At 37.5% G+C, this 17,540-nt stretch overlaps 2 protein-coding genes across 2 annotated transcripts; both read left to right on the top strand.

Annotated features, from left to right (window-relative positions):
- Positions 1-474: 474 nt before the first annotated feature.
- On the top strand, positions 475-5,988 carry trmt10a (tRNA methyltransferase 10A). The gene is made up of 7 exons (XM_041779643.1): positions 475-890; positions 2,672-2,840; positions 2,922-2,993; positions 3,067-3,141; positions 3,824-3,973; positions 4,050-4,155; positions 5,403-5,988. The coding sequence occupies exons 1-7, from the start codon at positions 709-711 to the stop codon at positions 5,594-5,596; spliced, it is 948 nt and encodes a 315-aa protein (XP_041635577.1). The 5' UTR covers positions 475-708; the 3' UTR covers positions 5,597-5,988.
- Positions 5,989-7,790: 1,802 nt separating this feature from the next.
- On the top strand, positions 7,791-16,552 carry spata6l (spermatogenesis associated 6-like). The gene is made up of 13 exons (XM_041779641.1): positions 7,791-7,838; positions 8,214-8,351; positions 8,557-8,605; positions 10,429-10,470; positions 11,221-11,345; positions 11,446-11,538; positions 11,657-11,893; positions 13,653-13,752; positions 13,996-14,042; positions 14,207-14,301; positions 14,520-14,601; positions 16,072-16,158; positions 16,469-16,552. The coding sequence occupies exons 1-12, from the start codon at positions 7,791-7,793 to the stop codon at positions 16,135-16,137; spliced, it is 1,122 nt and encodes a 373-aa protein (XP_041635575.1). The 3' UTR covers positions 16,138-16,158; positions 16,469-16,552.
- The last annotated feature ends 988 nt before the right edge of the window (positions 16,553-17,540 follow it).

The raw sequence follows: 17,540 nt of genomic DNA, 5'->3' as shown, positions 1-17,540 counted from the left end.
CTAAAGGATAAATAAGAACACTTTCTGTCACAACCCGATCAAAATCATCGACAACGGTAAGACCGTTGCTTCGTGTTTGAGGGTTGTTCACGTCATGCAACAGAAAGTCCGATCTTACACTTGTTTTCGCAGTTTTATTTATTTCAGAGGATAATATTTCTAATTTTAACTCCGTAAAGTGACTCAATAAATTAAAAATCAATTAAATAAACCATAGTACAAACTTGAAACCATGAAACAAGTGCTTTGGATCAAATAAAGTACAAAAGGCATACGATAAAAAACAAATAAAGAAATAAACAAGAAAAGGCGCAGCAATATACGCGACGGAGAACGCTTGTAATGGTGGGCAATGCATGAATAACATAATTTTAAATTAAACGACGCTGTGGCAGTTTGAGCATTTTTAAATAACTAAATCTAGGGACAGCATTGTCAATTTCGATTGCACATGAATGCCTCTGCAGCAGTGAAATGACGTAATATATGCGCCAGTGTATACATGTGGATTTGTGTTGCTCACTTCATTACCCTGATTGTTTTATCTCTGAGTTGGTGTGAAACGTTTGGAGTAACGGCGCTTATGTATGTCTAAGAAGGATCGTTTAGGCTGAATTTTAAAGTTAAGAATTCCAACTGTCTTTAAATGCAGCTGGTTAAAACGAGCTAACATCAACAGAGCAGCACAAACACAGCAGAATTGCCCAGATGGCTGATGACACAGTGAAAAGTGAAGCTCCAGCCCCACAGGAGGAGGAAAATAGAGAAAATGGCAACAGTCCGCAGACAGAGACCGGTAACGGAGGAGCTGCAACACAAAACCTGTCCAAAAGACAGAGGAAGAAACTTCTGAAGCAGCAGAAATGGGAGGAAGAGAGAGAGCTACGAAAGTGAGTCAACTCATTTCATCTCCTTCATAGAAAATCACGACCCAAATGTCAGTAACTCTTCATACACTTATGAGAGCAGAAATATGAATGGACGAAGAGACATGGCTAAACAAACATGTTTAGAAGTACATTATTATAGAAGCCCTAGGAGGACATGCATGCAAACATCTAATTTAGCTCTGTTTCCTATGATTACATGTACGTGTGGGTTACTTTCTAGAGATCTGAAGATATCCATACATTATCACGGACAGAGTAGCTTAGTTCAAATCGCAGAAGGTGCAATATTTCTTTGACCTGAAATTTGTGTCAAAATAGCAGTTTTAAACTTATTTTGCTGCAGAGATATTATGCATGACATATCATGCAATCATTCAAGTGCCATTTTCTAGAATAGTCTACTAAAAAAATCCTACCTTCATTTTTGTACTTATTAAATATGAGAATGACAAAAACCCTTCAATGCAATAATTTATATCAAATTTGCAATTCGAGTCAAAATCATCAGATTTAGATTAAAAAAAAAAATTGTTCAGCTCTTGTTTAGGAATGAAAGATATTTAAGGAATAATTGCGTATGAAATCGCAATTTTGGAGAAAAGAATCACAATTAGATAATTTTCCAAAATCATTCAGTCCTACATTTGACTGTCAAATAGAGATGATGTCACTTGGCCACAGAACATGTTTCCACTGCTCAACAGTCCAGCGTCTGTGTGCTTGACATCACTCCATCTGACGCTTGGCATTGTACTTGATGATATGAGTCTTACATGCAGCTGCTCAACCATGGAAACCCATTCATGAGGCTCCCACTGCACAGTTTTAGTGTTTACATTAATGCTAGTGGAAGCTCAGAACTCTCCAGTTATGGAAGCAGCACTTCATGGCTGAGCTGCTGTTGTTCCTAAACGCGCCCACTTTCTAACAATATCATCCAGCAGGGATGAAATTTTACCAATCGTCTTATTGCAAAGGCGTCTCCATCACAGTACCACACTTTTCAGAATGACCTATTTAAGATTACAAATGTTTGTAAATGGAGACTGCATAGCTAGGTCATGATTTTATACACCTGTGGCAACAGGTCTGATTGAAATGCCTGACTTCAATAATTAACTGGTGTGGCCAAATACTTTTGTGTAGATTTTAATAACTTTATTAAGAAAGAAAAATAGGAACAGTAGAATAAAGAGTGCTGACTAGTAATGATGGGAAGTGAGCCAAGATTGGGTGAAAGTCAGCATTAGAAGTTTTAAATTTTACTGTGATTCATATATCATGTAAAGTTATCATCAGGTTTTAAAAACATCCTGTCCTTGTTCATTAAAGGCCTATGTTCACTTCACAACTGCTTTTTTTGCCCTTAAAGGGACCACAGCTGCTGTTTCTGAGCACTTCTTCCCAGGGTTTATTGTTGCCAGGTTATGAAAGCTGACCCCCTGCTTTCCTCAGTTGTATCCATAATGTCATTGTTCAGCAGCTCAGTGTGTCTAATGTGTCCCTTTATTATGGACTCATCACTAGGAAACATGAAGACAATGAGAATCCTGTCCAGGCATGTCTGATATGGATCTTTTTAGCCATTGTTGTTGACAAAACTGATATTTTGTGGCCTGATTTTGTCTGGTCAGGGAAGGAGAATAGACAATAGACTGCACTGTTTCATAAATTGAACTGTTTTCAACTGAAAAGCGACCAAATACAGCTGATGCTGAAATGCACAGTTTTTGTAGGTAATCAAACTAAATTGAGTATCTGCCCTGTGTTTTGTCTTGCAGGCAGAAAAGAAAAGAAAGGAAGCAGCAGCGTCGTCAGCAGAGGCAAAATAACCCTGAAGAGGAGGGAGGAGAGGCTCAGAGCTTCAGGAAACGTCCACGCAGGGAGGTGACACCCAGCTCGCTCAGGCTGGTGGTGGACTGCAGCTTTGACGACCTCATGTTGATCAAGGTAAACAGATCAGTGAAGAGGTAACCATGTTAACTAGGAGAGACATGAACTGATTTAACCAGTCTCCTGTTTTTTTTTTAGGATGTCCGAAAGCTTCACAAACAGATCCAGAGGTGTTACGCTGAGAACAGACGAGCTTTACATCCTGTTCAGGTAAATAAATAAATACAGACCATTTTTAAAGGAGTATCATCTCTGATGTTAACGACTCCTCTCACATCTCCAGTTTTATCTGACGAGCATCGGAGGACAGCTGAAACAGAGCATGGATGAGAAGGACAAAGGATGGGTGAACTGGAAGGTGAGAACAACTCTTTTCACTGATTATTAGAAAATCATTTCCCTTAATTACTTGTACCAATGTGTTAGAATATTAACTTGCATAGGTTGTTACCTCCACCAAGGAGGTTATGTGATTGAGTGGGTTTGTTCGTTTTCAGGAAATGTCAGAAATGGCATAAGGAAGAACTGATTAGATTTTGGGACTGATCAGGATCACTGACTGGATCCAGGAATTTTTTAAAGGATTCTGTACTATTGGGAGATAGGGCTAATGGCGGAGGACTGCGCTGTTACCACTTTACACCAGGAGATGGCGGACATGAGTAACTTATTCAAAGTTTTGGAGTTTATAGAGTTTGAAAGACGCATCCTCGGTCGAGGAGACAAGTCGGAGCGTAACGGAGAGAAAGACAGCGAATTGTAGCGAGGATACTCACAATGCTAGGAGGAATAGAGGAATATTCACCTTCTGCCATGACTTCCACACATAGCAAAGCCAATGCTTTGCCTCACCGTGTCTCCACCCCACCAGGGAGGGAGTAATCGGTGATTTAGATTTTGGGAGTGATCCGGATCACCGTCTGGATCCAGGAATGTTTTTAAAGGATTCTTCACTATTGGGAGATACGGCTAATGGCGGAGGTCTGTGCTCTCTGAGTGCTTTTCTGATGTAGCTGATGTTTTTCTTCTGTGGTGTGCAGGACATCCACATTAAAACGGAGCACTACAGCGACCTCGTAGCAAAGGAGGATCTAGTGTATCTGACGTCAGACTCTCCAAACGTGCTGGAGGAGCTGGACCAAAAGAAGGCGTACGTGATCGGAGGATTAGTGGACCACAACCACCATAAGGTTTGTCTCTGTTACAGCTGGGATTCTCTGATGGTTATGGTCACCGCAGGCTCATTCCTGCTCTTTGTTCCTGCAGGGAATCACATTTGAGAGAGCGAAGGAGCTGGGGATCGAACACGCTCAGCTTCCTCTGAGCAGTTTTGTCAAGATGAACAGTCGCAAAGTACTGGCAGTCAACCATGGTAAGGACTCAGATCTTACCCCTTATGTAAGGCTGATAATGATCAGTGTTTTTAAGGAAATCTAGCATTATAAGAAGGGTTTTTTTCCTTTTTGTCTGTTTGTTGTACAAAAGCATTCCATTTATTTATTCATTTACTTGTTTGTTTGGTTGTTTTTTTGTTTTTTTTTTGACAAAAAATGGAAGAACAAGCCGTTTTCTCATTTTTTCATTTTGGTCACAAAATAACGAAAACAATGCTAAAATTTTCAAAGAGGGGTCCAATTTCTGTTTTTTTTCAAATGCCGTTATCTCGTCTTCTTTTAAAGAAGTCTTTTAGGAAAAGGGAATCATGTAACTGATTGAGAAAGGTGAACATTTCAAAATAAAAGACCTCATGTCAAAAGTTAAGGCATTCAAGCCAATATTTAGCTATTAAAGCAATTGTTTGTTTTTGCTCTTATCATAATTTTTTATTTATTTACTTATTTATTGTTTACACACACTAATAAATAAACCTTTTCACCAAACAATACAGTCATAAATTAAAAATGGGACTCCTGCTGTGTACATGGATAAACACCTCAAGAAGTTCAGGCTTATTAATGTATTTCTTCCTAATATTAACATAGTCCATTAAATCATGATTACTTTTACTTTTGACATTATTTTTGATATTTTATAGAGCAAATAGGTGTATTATTATACTATAAAACACAGTGGATGGCTATATAGGCTAAAATACTGACATGAGAGCTTTTATTTTGAAATGTTCACCTCTCCCAATGCGTCACATGATTTCCTTTTCCTCAAGCATTTCCTTAAAACAACAACAACAAAAAACAGAATAAAATAACAGAAGAAAAAAAATGGACCCCCTTTTTACAGTTTTGTTGGTTGTTTTTCTATTTTTGTGAACAAAATGAAAAAAAAGAGAAAATGGCTAATTTTTCAGTTGTTTTTTTTTTTTTACCATTTTTTTGTGTCCAAAATGAAAAAATGAGAAAACTGCTCATGTTTCCTTTTTTTCAGTTTCAGTACTTTTTGTCACCATCAATCATTGAATTTACAGTGATTGTTATTTTTTGATATTCTGGTATTAAACATTACCTAAAAATTGAGAAATTGTCAACCATAGCTACATCGTTGTTCCTCGTTCTTACCAGTGTGACGATACATTATTTTTATAGATTCTATAGTTTTCAAACACACCTGCTGGTGTGTGTGCCAAACCTCATAGTTGAATATTGTTTATCCTCCCACCTGCAGTGTTTGAGATCATCCTGGCGTATTTGGAGAAAGGTAGCTGGAAGGACGCCTTCTTCACCGTGCTGCCTCAGAGGAAAGGAGCGGTTGCCGTTGACCAGGACGGTGGAAACACTCAGGAGAAAGCAGAGGAAGACTCCGGCTCTGATTCTGACGATGATACAGCAGAACAAACTGCGAAAGAGCCAAAAACATAATTAAAATGGACATGTTCAGTTTAGATTAATTGATGCTGAGGCTGCTCTCTAAGGAGGAATGTTTCTGTTAAAGACGCCTCTTCTGGTTCTGATGTTGATTTTTTTAAAAGATATTTATTGACATTTTTACTTTGTGCCTCCTCCTGTTATGGATAATATTTTACTTTAAATATACCTTTTACCTATGTTTCAAGTTAAAGATGAACATACAATTGAGATCTAGATGTGTAACATGATTGTTTTTTCCTTTATTTTTGCCAAAGTTTAAATGTTTGACTGGTTCCAGGAGGATTTATTTCAAAGAAAAGCTCAAACGATCAAATGACTGTGATTATTACGGTTTCTATATTTTCTTTAACATGAAATTATAAAAATGAATGAATATAAAACTTTATGAAGAAGTCTGGGGAATATCAATTTTTTTTTTAAATAACAAGTGAATAATTTAGTTAGAGGGTTATTTGTTTGTGGAGAAAAACAAAAGTAAAACTGTGGATAAATGTGAGATTTTAAGATGTGAACAGATTTCTGATATTAGCACGGATCTGAAATCACTCTCTGGTTCATCTACCTAAAGAGAACATGGACAATTTTAACATAAACTGAGGATAACATAACACTTTAAGAAAAAAAGGGCCAAAACCATTCCTACTAACATCAAATATATGTATGATATGAGCAACTAAATTTGATCAAGAGAAGAAATAGTAATAAAACTGATCTTAACTTGGATATAACCAAAATACACCAGTTGGCAATACCAAGCTTAATTCTAACACTCTTTTTTTATTTACTGACACTTGAAATGCTTCATTAAGGCCCTGTCTCATGCAGGATAAGGGCCACTGAAATCTTTCTTTTTTGGGGTGTGTCAAACCTTTCTTTCCAAATGGGAAATTACAGAAAAAAAAATTCTAAATTGAATACTCAGAATTTTTACTTTTTTTCCTATAAACTGACTTAAATCTCAGATTTAAATCTCAGAATTCTTACTTTTACTTCTGAATTATGACTTAAATCTCAGACTTTTGTCTTAAAATTCTGCTTTTTTTTCCTCAGTATTCTGACTATAATCTCAGAATTTTAAATTTGATCCCAGAATTCTCGCTTTAATGTCTGAATTTCGTGTTTAATCTCTAAATTAGGGCTTTTTTTCTCAGAATTATAATTTAAATATCTGAAGACTCAGTTTAATATCTTGGTTCTGAGTTTGTTCTCAGACTTTGATCTCAGAATAATGACTTTTTTTTCTCAGAATTCTGACTTTGATATCAGAGTACTGACTTTATTCTCAGAATCCTGCTTTTCAAAATCAGAAATCTGACTTTAAACTCTGAATTTTGAGTTCAACCTCAGACTGTAATCTCAAAATTCTGACTTTCTTCCACAGTTTTGACTTTCTTTTTCCTCAAAATTCTAACTTTTATCTCTGAATTCTGACTCATTCCTTAAAATCCAGATTATTTTCCTCTGAATTCTGAGATCAAATTCAAAATTCTGACTTCTTCTACAAAATTGTGACTTATGAAAACAAATGGCCTACAGCCAATGTTATATCTTTCAAGAATATGGCCAAGAAGTACTACTAATCTAATCACCAAAGACTGTTTATTATGGCATCTTAATTATATATATGTTATATATATGTTCCGTTGTATTCGTGGGAAACAGACAAATGCATCATTTTAACCAATCAGCTTAAACAATGCCAGATAATTGACATTAAATAATAACGAAGGGGTAGACCACGGCAAATAAAAGCTTATCCAAGTATTTGCGGGATAAAGACACGAACTCCATAAATATAAATGAGAAGATAAGCTTTGACTTAATATGATTAACCATAAATGTGTTAACGGCCTGTAACGACGCCGCCATGTTTGTTTCAGGCAAACAGGAACCTGATGTTTCTGGGGGTAAACTTCTACTATGTTCGGGGAATCCTGTTAGATTTACCATAGACAATAAAAGCTGGCTCCCTTACCCCGAGATAGAAAATTAGGCCTGGTAAAGGGGAGGATACGGAAGAACTATCTTTACTGAGAGAAACGAAAACCGGAAGTTGCAGTTACCATGGTGACAAGGCAGCGCGACTCAGTGAGCCGTAGCTTTGAACGAGAGAAAATTAAACTACATGGCACTGAAGTTATACTGTTAGCTCGGTAGTCCGTTTATAATCTTTAAATATAACCAGATGTCCCGGAAAGCTCTGAAAGTTGTGGTTGAGCTGAAGTTCAGAGCGGTAAGTTTGGTTGTTTTCTCTGTTTTTATTTTAACCTGTCCTGTTAAAGTGCAGACTGAGCTCTGTGTAGAGGATTACCACCCAAACAATATTTTTTAACCTTTATATTTTTGTGATGTCTTACCAAGCTGCAACGATGGATAGAAAAACATTTATAAATTCAGAATAATATTGTAGGTTCTTTATTGGTAACAATTAGACATATGAAGAATATACCAAATATATATGATTAGTTTAAAACTTCCCAAATGTAAAACTTTTAAATTACTGTTGCTACTGAGTGGGAATATAAGCCCGTTACAAGTTTAGCCTATAGGCCAGTAAAGACAGTAAAGATGCTCCTTCTGACTAAAATATTCCTCTACATGTCTGCAGGTGTCCTGTCCTGGAGTCCACCTGTCTGATAAAGATGATATCTACCTCAGTATGTGTTTCATGGGACAGTACCGTCAGTCTGAGAGTCTCCCTGCTGTCTTCCCTTTGCTGTTTCATGAGAAGATGACGTTTGAAAAGGTCAGTCTTTATTTATGCTCTATGATCGACAACGGTCAGTAAGGCTGGAATAATCTGAGTGTGGAAAATGGGTTAAATATGAATTATTTAGCTCCAGTTATTGTCATTCTCCAGGAGTAACTAAGCTGACTTACATGAAAGTTACTAATATTGTTATGAGAATGAGGATCTTCAATGAAATGAAAACATTTTTGTTTCTGTGTAGATTTTCAGACATGCCGTTGACCCAGGAGACATCGCAGTAATGCTTGAGTGTAAGTAACTAAAATTATTTGAATTTTAAACATGATAAATTTTCTCCTCAGTTTTATTTGTACATATTTTTTTTTTACAATTTAGGTTGAAACTTGGAAGAAAGGATAGATTTGAAAAGCCTCAGTATTCACATCTTGATTTATTTTAATCATGAATTTTATCCTTAGAGAACATTAAGTTTGTTTTGTGGCTTTTTGCTTATTTTTGATTTTATGCTGCTAAAGTGCCAGTTTAATCAGAACTTAACATTTCTACATTAAAAGAAGAACAAAGAACAGCACTGAGTTGTTTTCTTTTCAAGAACGACAAAAGTCATGTACTGACATGTCTACAGTCGCCATGGTTCGCGTTATGCAGTTCTCTATGAAGTTTACTCCTCGGTAGGTGCACCTCGGTAGCGGCTACTTGCATTTTGATACTCTGATTAGCCCATAAAGATGTGATAGATAGAACGTTCACCCAATCACCCTCCAAGTTTTTTTTCAAAGACTCTGCCCTTTCCCAAACGCTGTCTATGAGAGGTTTTCCCCATAGATGTGTGAAACACATCCATCTGGCTTGTCAGGTTAGAGGCAATCCCTTTCAAGAAAATCCAATTTTCATGTAGTATATGACAAAAAAATTGATTTGTTTTTTTCCCTACGTTACTGACATTGTTAACCTTGCAAAGCAGATGGATATGCCAGTTTCCTTGTTTTTCACTGGCGAATCCATCTTGCAAAGCTCCCATCCGAACCGTTTTGGCTCGGTTAGGAAGTGACAAGACTAATCAGCGACGAGGGGCATTACTCTCAGGCGTGGAGGAGTCGTGACGTGAACAAGCAGCAACAAGAGGCTGGTGAAATTATGGGAGCTTAGAGTGGATGCTGCTAAAGAGCCAGTTTTATCAGAACTTGACAACATTTCTTTGTTAAAAGAAGAACAAAGAACAGCGAGTTGTTTTCTTTTCAAAAATGACAAAAGTCATGTACTGACATGTCTATAGTCGCCATGGTTCACGTTATTTGGTAGCTGCGCACGAGCAGCTCGATAGCCGTCATATGTTTTGTTTTTCTGATTGGCCCGTCAAGATGTGATAGACAGAATGTCCATCTAATCACAGTCCGAGTTTTTTTCAAATCCTCTGCCCTTTCCCAAACGCTTAGTATTGAAGGTTTTCCAGATGGATGTGTGAAACAAATCCATCTGGCGTGTCAGGTTATAACGTTGTTGTTTTGCCTTTAAACTGGCATTCATCCCTTAAAAAATTATTTATATTTGATATTTATGATGAGGTTTTATCTTGATCAAAACATTGATGCATTTTTTGTTTAATGTGAAGGGTTTTTGTTTCTTTTTATGTAGGATGTCCTTTTTCGTTCACAAACACCCTAAGTCTGACTATTTATTAAAATCTTGAAATTAAAGAAATCCATGCCTAATACTCAGTTGTTTCTCATTATAAACATATTCAAGCCTGTGATGATTCCTTTCAAGGAAATTTACTTTGCATGTATAGTATATAAAATAGATTTAATTTGTCATATATATATTTTTACATTAGAACCATCAGGGTTTTTGTACTTAAACTTGCATTTAAAGGATTAAATTCCCCAAAATATATTAATATTTGTTTAGGTCTGATCCTGATTGAAAAATTATGCCAAAAGGTGGAAAATTAAAAAAAAATTGAAAATTATATTAATGTATTTTTTGACTGTTATTTCTGTTGTTGCCATTTTTGGTCACAAACACCCTGAGTAAAACAATCTATCTTACATCATTTACATACCATCATCAGTTACAGAATACAGTTGGTAATGTTAATATCTTTTCTTCCCAGATGAGACGATCAGAATTGATCTGGTGCAGCTGATTCCTCCAGGTTAGGCTGTTTATTGTCAGTATTATCATTCATTTATTTTAACATCTATACCTCCATGTTTCAAGGTACATTGTATCTAGAGTTCACCTTCATCCATTCAATACTTTTTGTATTTGAAGACGAATTCAATGCTCTTTTCTGTTCCTCGGTTATTGTGATGTTGTCTCAACGTGTCTTATTATAGTTTGCCTTGTTTCATCTTGTCGTGTCAGTTTCTCATATAAATTGTCTTGTATTTTATAACTCAGATATATTAGACAAATCAGATCAGGCCAGACTGGACCAAACAGGATTGGGCTGCACATTTTGATTTCTAATGGCTTTATTGCCAACAAAAGGGGACAAAAAAGATTTTTAAAAAAAGAAGAGAAATGGGGTGCAGATGGCCTTGTGGTTAAGTCCCATCCCATTTATGCAGGCAGCCCAAGTTCAAGTCTGGCCTGTGGCTCCTTCCCTGCTAGTCTCTCTCCAGCTCTCTTGTCCCTGTTTCTGACTCTAGCCGTTGTCTTTTTTTCTCTGAGAAAGGCAAAAAAATAGCCCGAAATATGGATTAAAAAAGGAGAAACAGGAATCATATTGATAATCAGTCTCAGTAAAACATTCATACATGCAGGTCACCTCCATGACATGAGCATGAATGCAGCAATTTATGAAAAAGGATATTGTATCATATTTTATTGTTCGTTTTGTTTCATGTTATTCATACTAAATTATTCAAGTGAATTTTATTTTATTTTTTTCTGATCACAGGAGGCGACACTCTGGCCTGCTTTGAAGAAGATGCTCGACGTTTCTTGTTCCCAGAACCCAAACTGGTTCCTTCTTTCTCTGGAGTGGATCGAGAGGTTCTGATGACTCGAGCCCCTCACTTTCCTGTAAGTCCAAACCCTCCTCAAGAGACTCAAGGGCATCGTCTACCTGTTCTCATAGGTTTCATATTATTAATATTCATATTTTAATTTGTCATCCTCCCAGGGAATTGCTCCCAGGTTGGAGTTTTCCACTAAGACAACCATCATCGAGTGTTCAGCTGATGAAAATGTCAACTTTTACCCCAACGTCCTCCTGGTAAAGATTCATTAATGGTGCTTAAACTGAACAGAAAACTGACTAGTAATTCTGGGGCTGACTAGTGCCAGATAAAAAACCTCTCTTCTGTTATCTTTATTTTCTCTTCTATCTCCAGAGACCGGTGATGAAGAGGAGCAGGAAGCCCTCCAGCAGACCGCGGACGTCCTCTCCTCAGAGGAGACGAGGCATCAGGATGAACAGAGAGAGACTCAGCAGAACCAGATCACCGTCACATGTCTCCAGATCTCAGTCCATGTCCCCTGTGAGAGCAGGAAACAGCCAGGGTCTGACCCGGCTCAGCCTGGACTCTGCAGCTCCCAGAGGCCCAGACCACTGGGACTCAACTCAGCCTGTAAGTACAAACTTCACGTCTTTGTTTTCATTATTAACCAGCAGAGGGCAGCACCGAGTTAAGTCTGTCTACACAGCAAATAAATCAGCTCATACTCCCTCTCTGGTGTTTTTAACCCTTAACCAGTCAGAGTATTCGAGTCGTGATAAATGCCTCTGTGGGGTAAAGCTCACATTTTCACCTTTATGCTGCACTGTTTGGGTTGTTAATCCCCAAAATTCTGTTTTTATTAGGCTGCAAAAGGGAAAATGTTGCTATTTTAAAGATGACTGGTTCTGATGTTGTAGATAGACATGCTTTACCACCTAGAAAATAAGGTAGTACCTTAAAATTCCTTTAGATAGTAACATGAGTACACCTGATTGCCTGTTTCAGGATTATTAAGTCTGTTTTGGTCTCAGTTCCCCGTGTTTAGCAGCCATAAAAGTCTTAAAGTTAGGCAATCTTTGTGAATTTTCCCCTCAGTCTTTTATGTCACCTTTACAGAGAAGCTCTGAGGCAACACCAAACATGTCAGGTGAGCCTTAGTGTTTTATGTTCCCTTGTTAGAGGTAAAATGGATTACTGAGGTATTTACTAGCTCCACTGGTGGTTTTAGCTACTTTTCTTCATCTATATTCTGTGGACTTTGGCCGATGAGGAAAGGGTCTTGGGCAACTCTGAAAGGCTCTCATATCAGGTGTGAAAGTAATGTCTGACTTCATAGTTAGAAAAATGTGAAATTTGAAACCTGAAACCTATGGCAGCCTCCATGAAAAGAAAGCTCTCTTACGCTTATAAAAATCAAGAATTTCTCTGTCTTTGAAAGTTTAGGAAATATCTGAGATACTGTAAGACCTCAGTTAAGAAAATATATGACATAGAAATGGTCACTTTGAATTAAAGGTCACATATTTTACCCCTTTAAGACAAGTTTATATTGGTCTCAGATTGGTCTCATGCCTGTGAAATTTGAAAAAAACTCTTCTATACTTATTATCAAATTGCACAAATGTGTTGGCAACAGTTGGAAAATCCCGTGCTTATTGGATAAATCAAACTAGGTAGGTATTTGTGCAATTAGGACCATGCTCTCACTCTTTTAGTTAAAAATCTGACTGAAGATAATGACGTTCTGTACATTTTGATTCTACCAATCATAAAAATAATGTAGATTTGAAACAGAACAAGAGGACAGAGGATACATTTTTTGGAACTGGCATTGTCGGCAGGATTTCAGCAAAACACGAACTCTGCTGGGGATCATTTGATAAACTCTATCACATCTGACAGTGTTTTTATGCAATTTGGACAGTGTTTAAAAGTTTGTCTGCAATTTCTGAACTTTTAAAATGAAAATGACCTCATATTAGTTGTCTAGGACCTCTATTTTTGATGTTTTGGTATCAAACAGGTTTTAATATTGTTTGATTTTCACAAGATTTATGTTAAAATGTATCTCTCTGGTATTATAACAACCTTTTATATTTTTATTTTTCCTCTAAAAATGTATAAATAGGATTTTTGGTCTTCATCACCCAGCATTGGTGTTAATACATAACGTTATAACCGTATTTCACTATCTGAAATGTTTCATTTAATTGTGCTTCTATAATCCACTCCAAATCCACGTGTCTGGTAGTTCCAGGATAATTCTGATTTATTCGTGTTATTATTTTGTGTACTGTCATAACTAACAGGCGTGTGTAATTTCAGCCTTTCCAGATTTTCTGTTTGCTTTCTGATTGAACCGGCTCACTGTGTCATCATTTCTCTGTAGCTGGTATCTTCGTGGCCTGGAGTCGGTCGGTCTGCCTCACCCAGACGCTCTGCTTCGTTCACCAGCTCCTCTTCACCTTTGAACAGGTCTTCATCAGCAGGTAGAAATTCTCCTGTAAAGCTGTTTTGTCATATTAAACACAGTTTACAATCTCTAACAACTTCCCAACAAGTTCAGCAGCATTTAGAGTTAAGTGATAAAGTTATACAGCTGTTGATAAGAGCTGACCTGCTTAGTTTAATGATCATACTCTACATTGACCTACATATAGTCAAGTTTTGCCGACCAAAAAATTTAAATCTGCTGTGGCCTTACATATTTTTCTTCTTTTTTGATGTTTCAGTGAAATATTCCCCAACTCGGAGAAGATTATCTACATCAAACAGTTTGGTTGGTACAGTTGATTTCTGCTCTTTGCACCCAATGCTAAAAAACTGGACCTATTAAGCCTTCAATAACTGCAACTTTATCCTTCATTTAAGGGTGGGAGTATTATATTGCACAAGTGTAGACACTTTAATGTAGTGGTATTATGATTTTGGGTCTATTCGCAGGTTGGAGGAACTTCAGAAGACGAGTCTAGCTCTTCAGAGACACGAGATCCCTCAGGACTGAGGAAATCTTACAGAGAACAGGCCAGGAACAGCAGGTAATGACCAGTTTTAATATAAAGATTTGTGGGTTTAACACATCGGGATCTGCTGAAGATTTTTTTTATATTTGCACAGAACTAGAACTTTTCTCATCTGTTTGGCTGTAAATATTTTTATGCAGACAACACTGGAGTTTTCATTCTCTTAAAGGATTTAATGGCTGGTACAAATGGCTCCTAAAATCAAGTTTCCTGTTTATTTATTTGATGTCCAGTTCTCACAGAGAATGGGAAGAGGTCCAAGAGCGAGTTCGAGGACTCCTTACGACACCAAAAGCTGTACAGCGACTGGTCTTTGTGAGTAAACAACAACTTCGGGCTCTATGGCTGAAACCAAAGACTGGTCACAATTAGTCTTTGAACTTATGATGTGGATGTGTGGGAAATGTACCAAAGGGATAAATGTCAAATGCATTAACACAAGAAGAAGTAGAGGATAATGTAGACATTTGCATAAGACGAATTTCTACTTCTTCTGTCCCTATAGCCACAATTCATTTTTAAATCCCACATACTCCGGCTGCATCGCTCTCAAAATGTGCTGTACTCTTTGAAACTCCACAGCATACACCACAATTGGTTTCTAGCATGTACCAAAAGCATCGCCTTGCTCTGCCCTGACAGAGATATTCACTGAGTTTATTTTCATTGGAGCCCATTACCAAAATGCATGTAATACACATCAACTTGAAAAGGAAAGAAAACATTTTCAAAATGTAGCACAAATCTTGGATCATAGAGACATAGAATATTTGGAGTAGTTCCCAACCTTTTTTGCTTAGGGCCCCAACTCGTATCTATGACAAGTCCCCAAAGGTGTGAAATGACCTCAGCAAAGTATATAAAGCTTCTGACTCACCACTTTCTTCAATGGTATGAAAAGAAGAACCGTGCCTTCCATAGCAAAATTATCTTCCTGCATGATAATGCTCCATCTCATGCTGCAAAGAATCCCTCTGTGTCATTGGCTGCTATGGGCATAAAAGAAGAGAAACTCATGGTGTGGCCCCCATCCTCCCCTGACCTCAACCCTATTGAGAACCTTTGGAGCATCCTCAAGCTAAAGATCTATGAGGGTGGGAGAAAGTTCACATCAAAACTGCAGCTCTGGGAGGCTATTCTGACATCTTGCAAAGAAATTCAAGCAGGAACTTGACAAAAACTTGCGAGTTCAATGGATGCTAGAATTGTGAAGGTGATATCAAAGAGGGGCTCCTATGTTAACATGGAACTTGGCCTGTTAAGATGTTTTTGATTGAAATAGTTTTTGATTTCAGTAATATCACCTCCTAATGCTGCACATTCAAAAAATGACCATTTCAGTTCTTTACAACCTATAAAATGTTTTGAAACTCTGTTGTACATAATAATTTGGAACAGTCCATTTTGAGTTTTTATTTTTGAAAAAATAAAAAATGAAGTTATCATTGGGAGGTTTGGTCAATAAAATTTGAATTATGCTCTAACGGTTGCTGACTTTGAAATTATCCTGACTGTTGTTTGCATCGACTGTTTAGGAAAATCAGAGAAAAATATAATTTGCATAAAAATTCGGAACCTTGTGTCTATGCCTTACCTGCTTTCTTCTTGGTGTCTGTTGTTTTATTTCATGTTTTTTAGCCTTTATTTGACCCATTTAGACCTAGGGCTGTCTATAAAAGCCCTCTTCAAAAACAAATGATCAGCTGTTTGAGTGTGAAGCATGTCATTGCTTTTAAAGGTACAGTAATGTGCGTGAAAATAACTGCTGCCTTTGTTCTTTTTTAGGGGGCGACACACTCTGAGGTAGACAAGGTTTTATCACGGACGTCCGTCTCTCCAGGTCCACCATGAAGACTCAGCCAGGCTCTGAAGGTGACGTCTGATACAGGACTATGACTTTGGTTTTATGCCAACCAAAGGATCCTTGTCTCTTACCTAGAACTAGGACTTTGGTCTCTGCAGAATCGTACAAGTTACGTGGCTAAAAGGTCTGTAGGTCTTTGAGGATGTCACACAGTCACTCATTATTTCAACTGCTCTAAATCTTCTAAATTGCCTTCATGACCCTCCTTGTATGTAAAGTTAGACAAACCTTTCTGCTGCAGGAAGCAGCTAAATAAACTCAGTTATTCTGTTGTTTTATGTTTGAGATGTCTGATATCTGTTTTCTTCTCTCCTTTAGCTAAAGACGTCCTTTCTTGCCAACACAGCGTTTAAAAGTTTTTCCTGGTTTGTATTTAACTGCAGTGGTTTGATGATGTCCCTGTATTAATGATGAATAATGTCTCTGACGTGAAATAAACCTTTTAGAAAATAAACTCAGTGTTATATCTCCGTTTGAACACAGCAATGAGGCCGTGTTTGACGTCACAAGTCCCCGCTGCGGTCATCTATCAGGCCGACATTGTCGAGTCCTGGGCTAAATCAACTGAAGGCCATTAAAAGCTAATTGTGTCTGTGGTGATGCAGCGCTGTGTGAACCACTGCCATAGATCAGAGAAATAGCTGCTCAGGACTGCAGCTCTGTCAGGAACATTGTGACTTATAGACGGCCGGCACTGAAACAGAATCCTATTCTGGTGAGAGACTTCGTCTAAAAGTACAGCAGAGAAAAATCTGTAGTAGTCTGATCTGTTAGTTTCAACCGGAGTCTTTAAATAACACTTTAAACTAGAAGGAAATTATGTGTCCAACGACAGTGAAGGTGCCACAGAGCTGTGGGTTCTTCCACCTGGTGAGTTAAGTCTACCCAGCTGGTTATACAGCAGACGTCTCTGAGCAGCATGTCCAAATAATCCTCAAGTGAGGTGAGAATCAGTTTAACTACCTACAAGGATATTTTACACTTACAAGACATCAGACTTCCCCCCCCTCTTTTCAGTGCGCAATACCTTCAAAATCATAACAAAACCTGTTTCCCCTTCATATATTCAGAGGTGAATTGTTAAATTAAGCTCATGTAAAGAGGAATTTTTACAGGTGGTGATAGCAGTGGTCAATGTTTGTTTCAACACAAAGTATTGACACATTATATATATTGTTTAAAGGCAGAGTTTCCTATGGTAAATACTGGTTGTAGATATCAGCTGTAAATAAGCCAATATTGGCTGTACACATTGGCATATACTGGCTGTAGATCTTACCCTAAAGCTACTGTGACTCTGAACTCAACTGGCTGAAAATATTAGCCTTTATCGGCTGTAAATATGGCCACCATTGACTGTAAATATTGGCCTATATTAGCCATTCACATA

Source organism: Cheilinus undulatus, linkage group 22, assembly GCF_018320785.1.
Source record: "Cheilinus undulatus linkage group 22, ASM1832078v1, whole genome shotgun sequence".
NCBI classification, from domain to species: domain Eukaryota; kingdom Metazoa; phylum Chordata; class Actinopteri; order Labriformes; family Labridae; genus Cheilinus; species Cheilinus undulatus.
The sequence above is the reverse complement of the archived record's forward strand: the minus strand, read 5'-3'. Positions and strand labels throughout refer to the sequence as shown.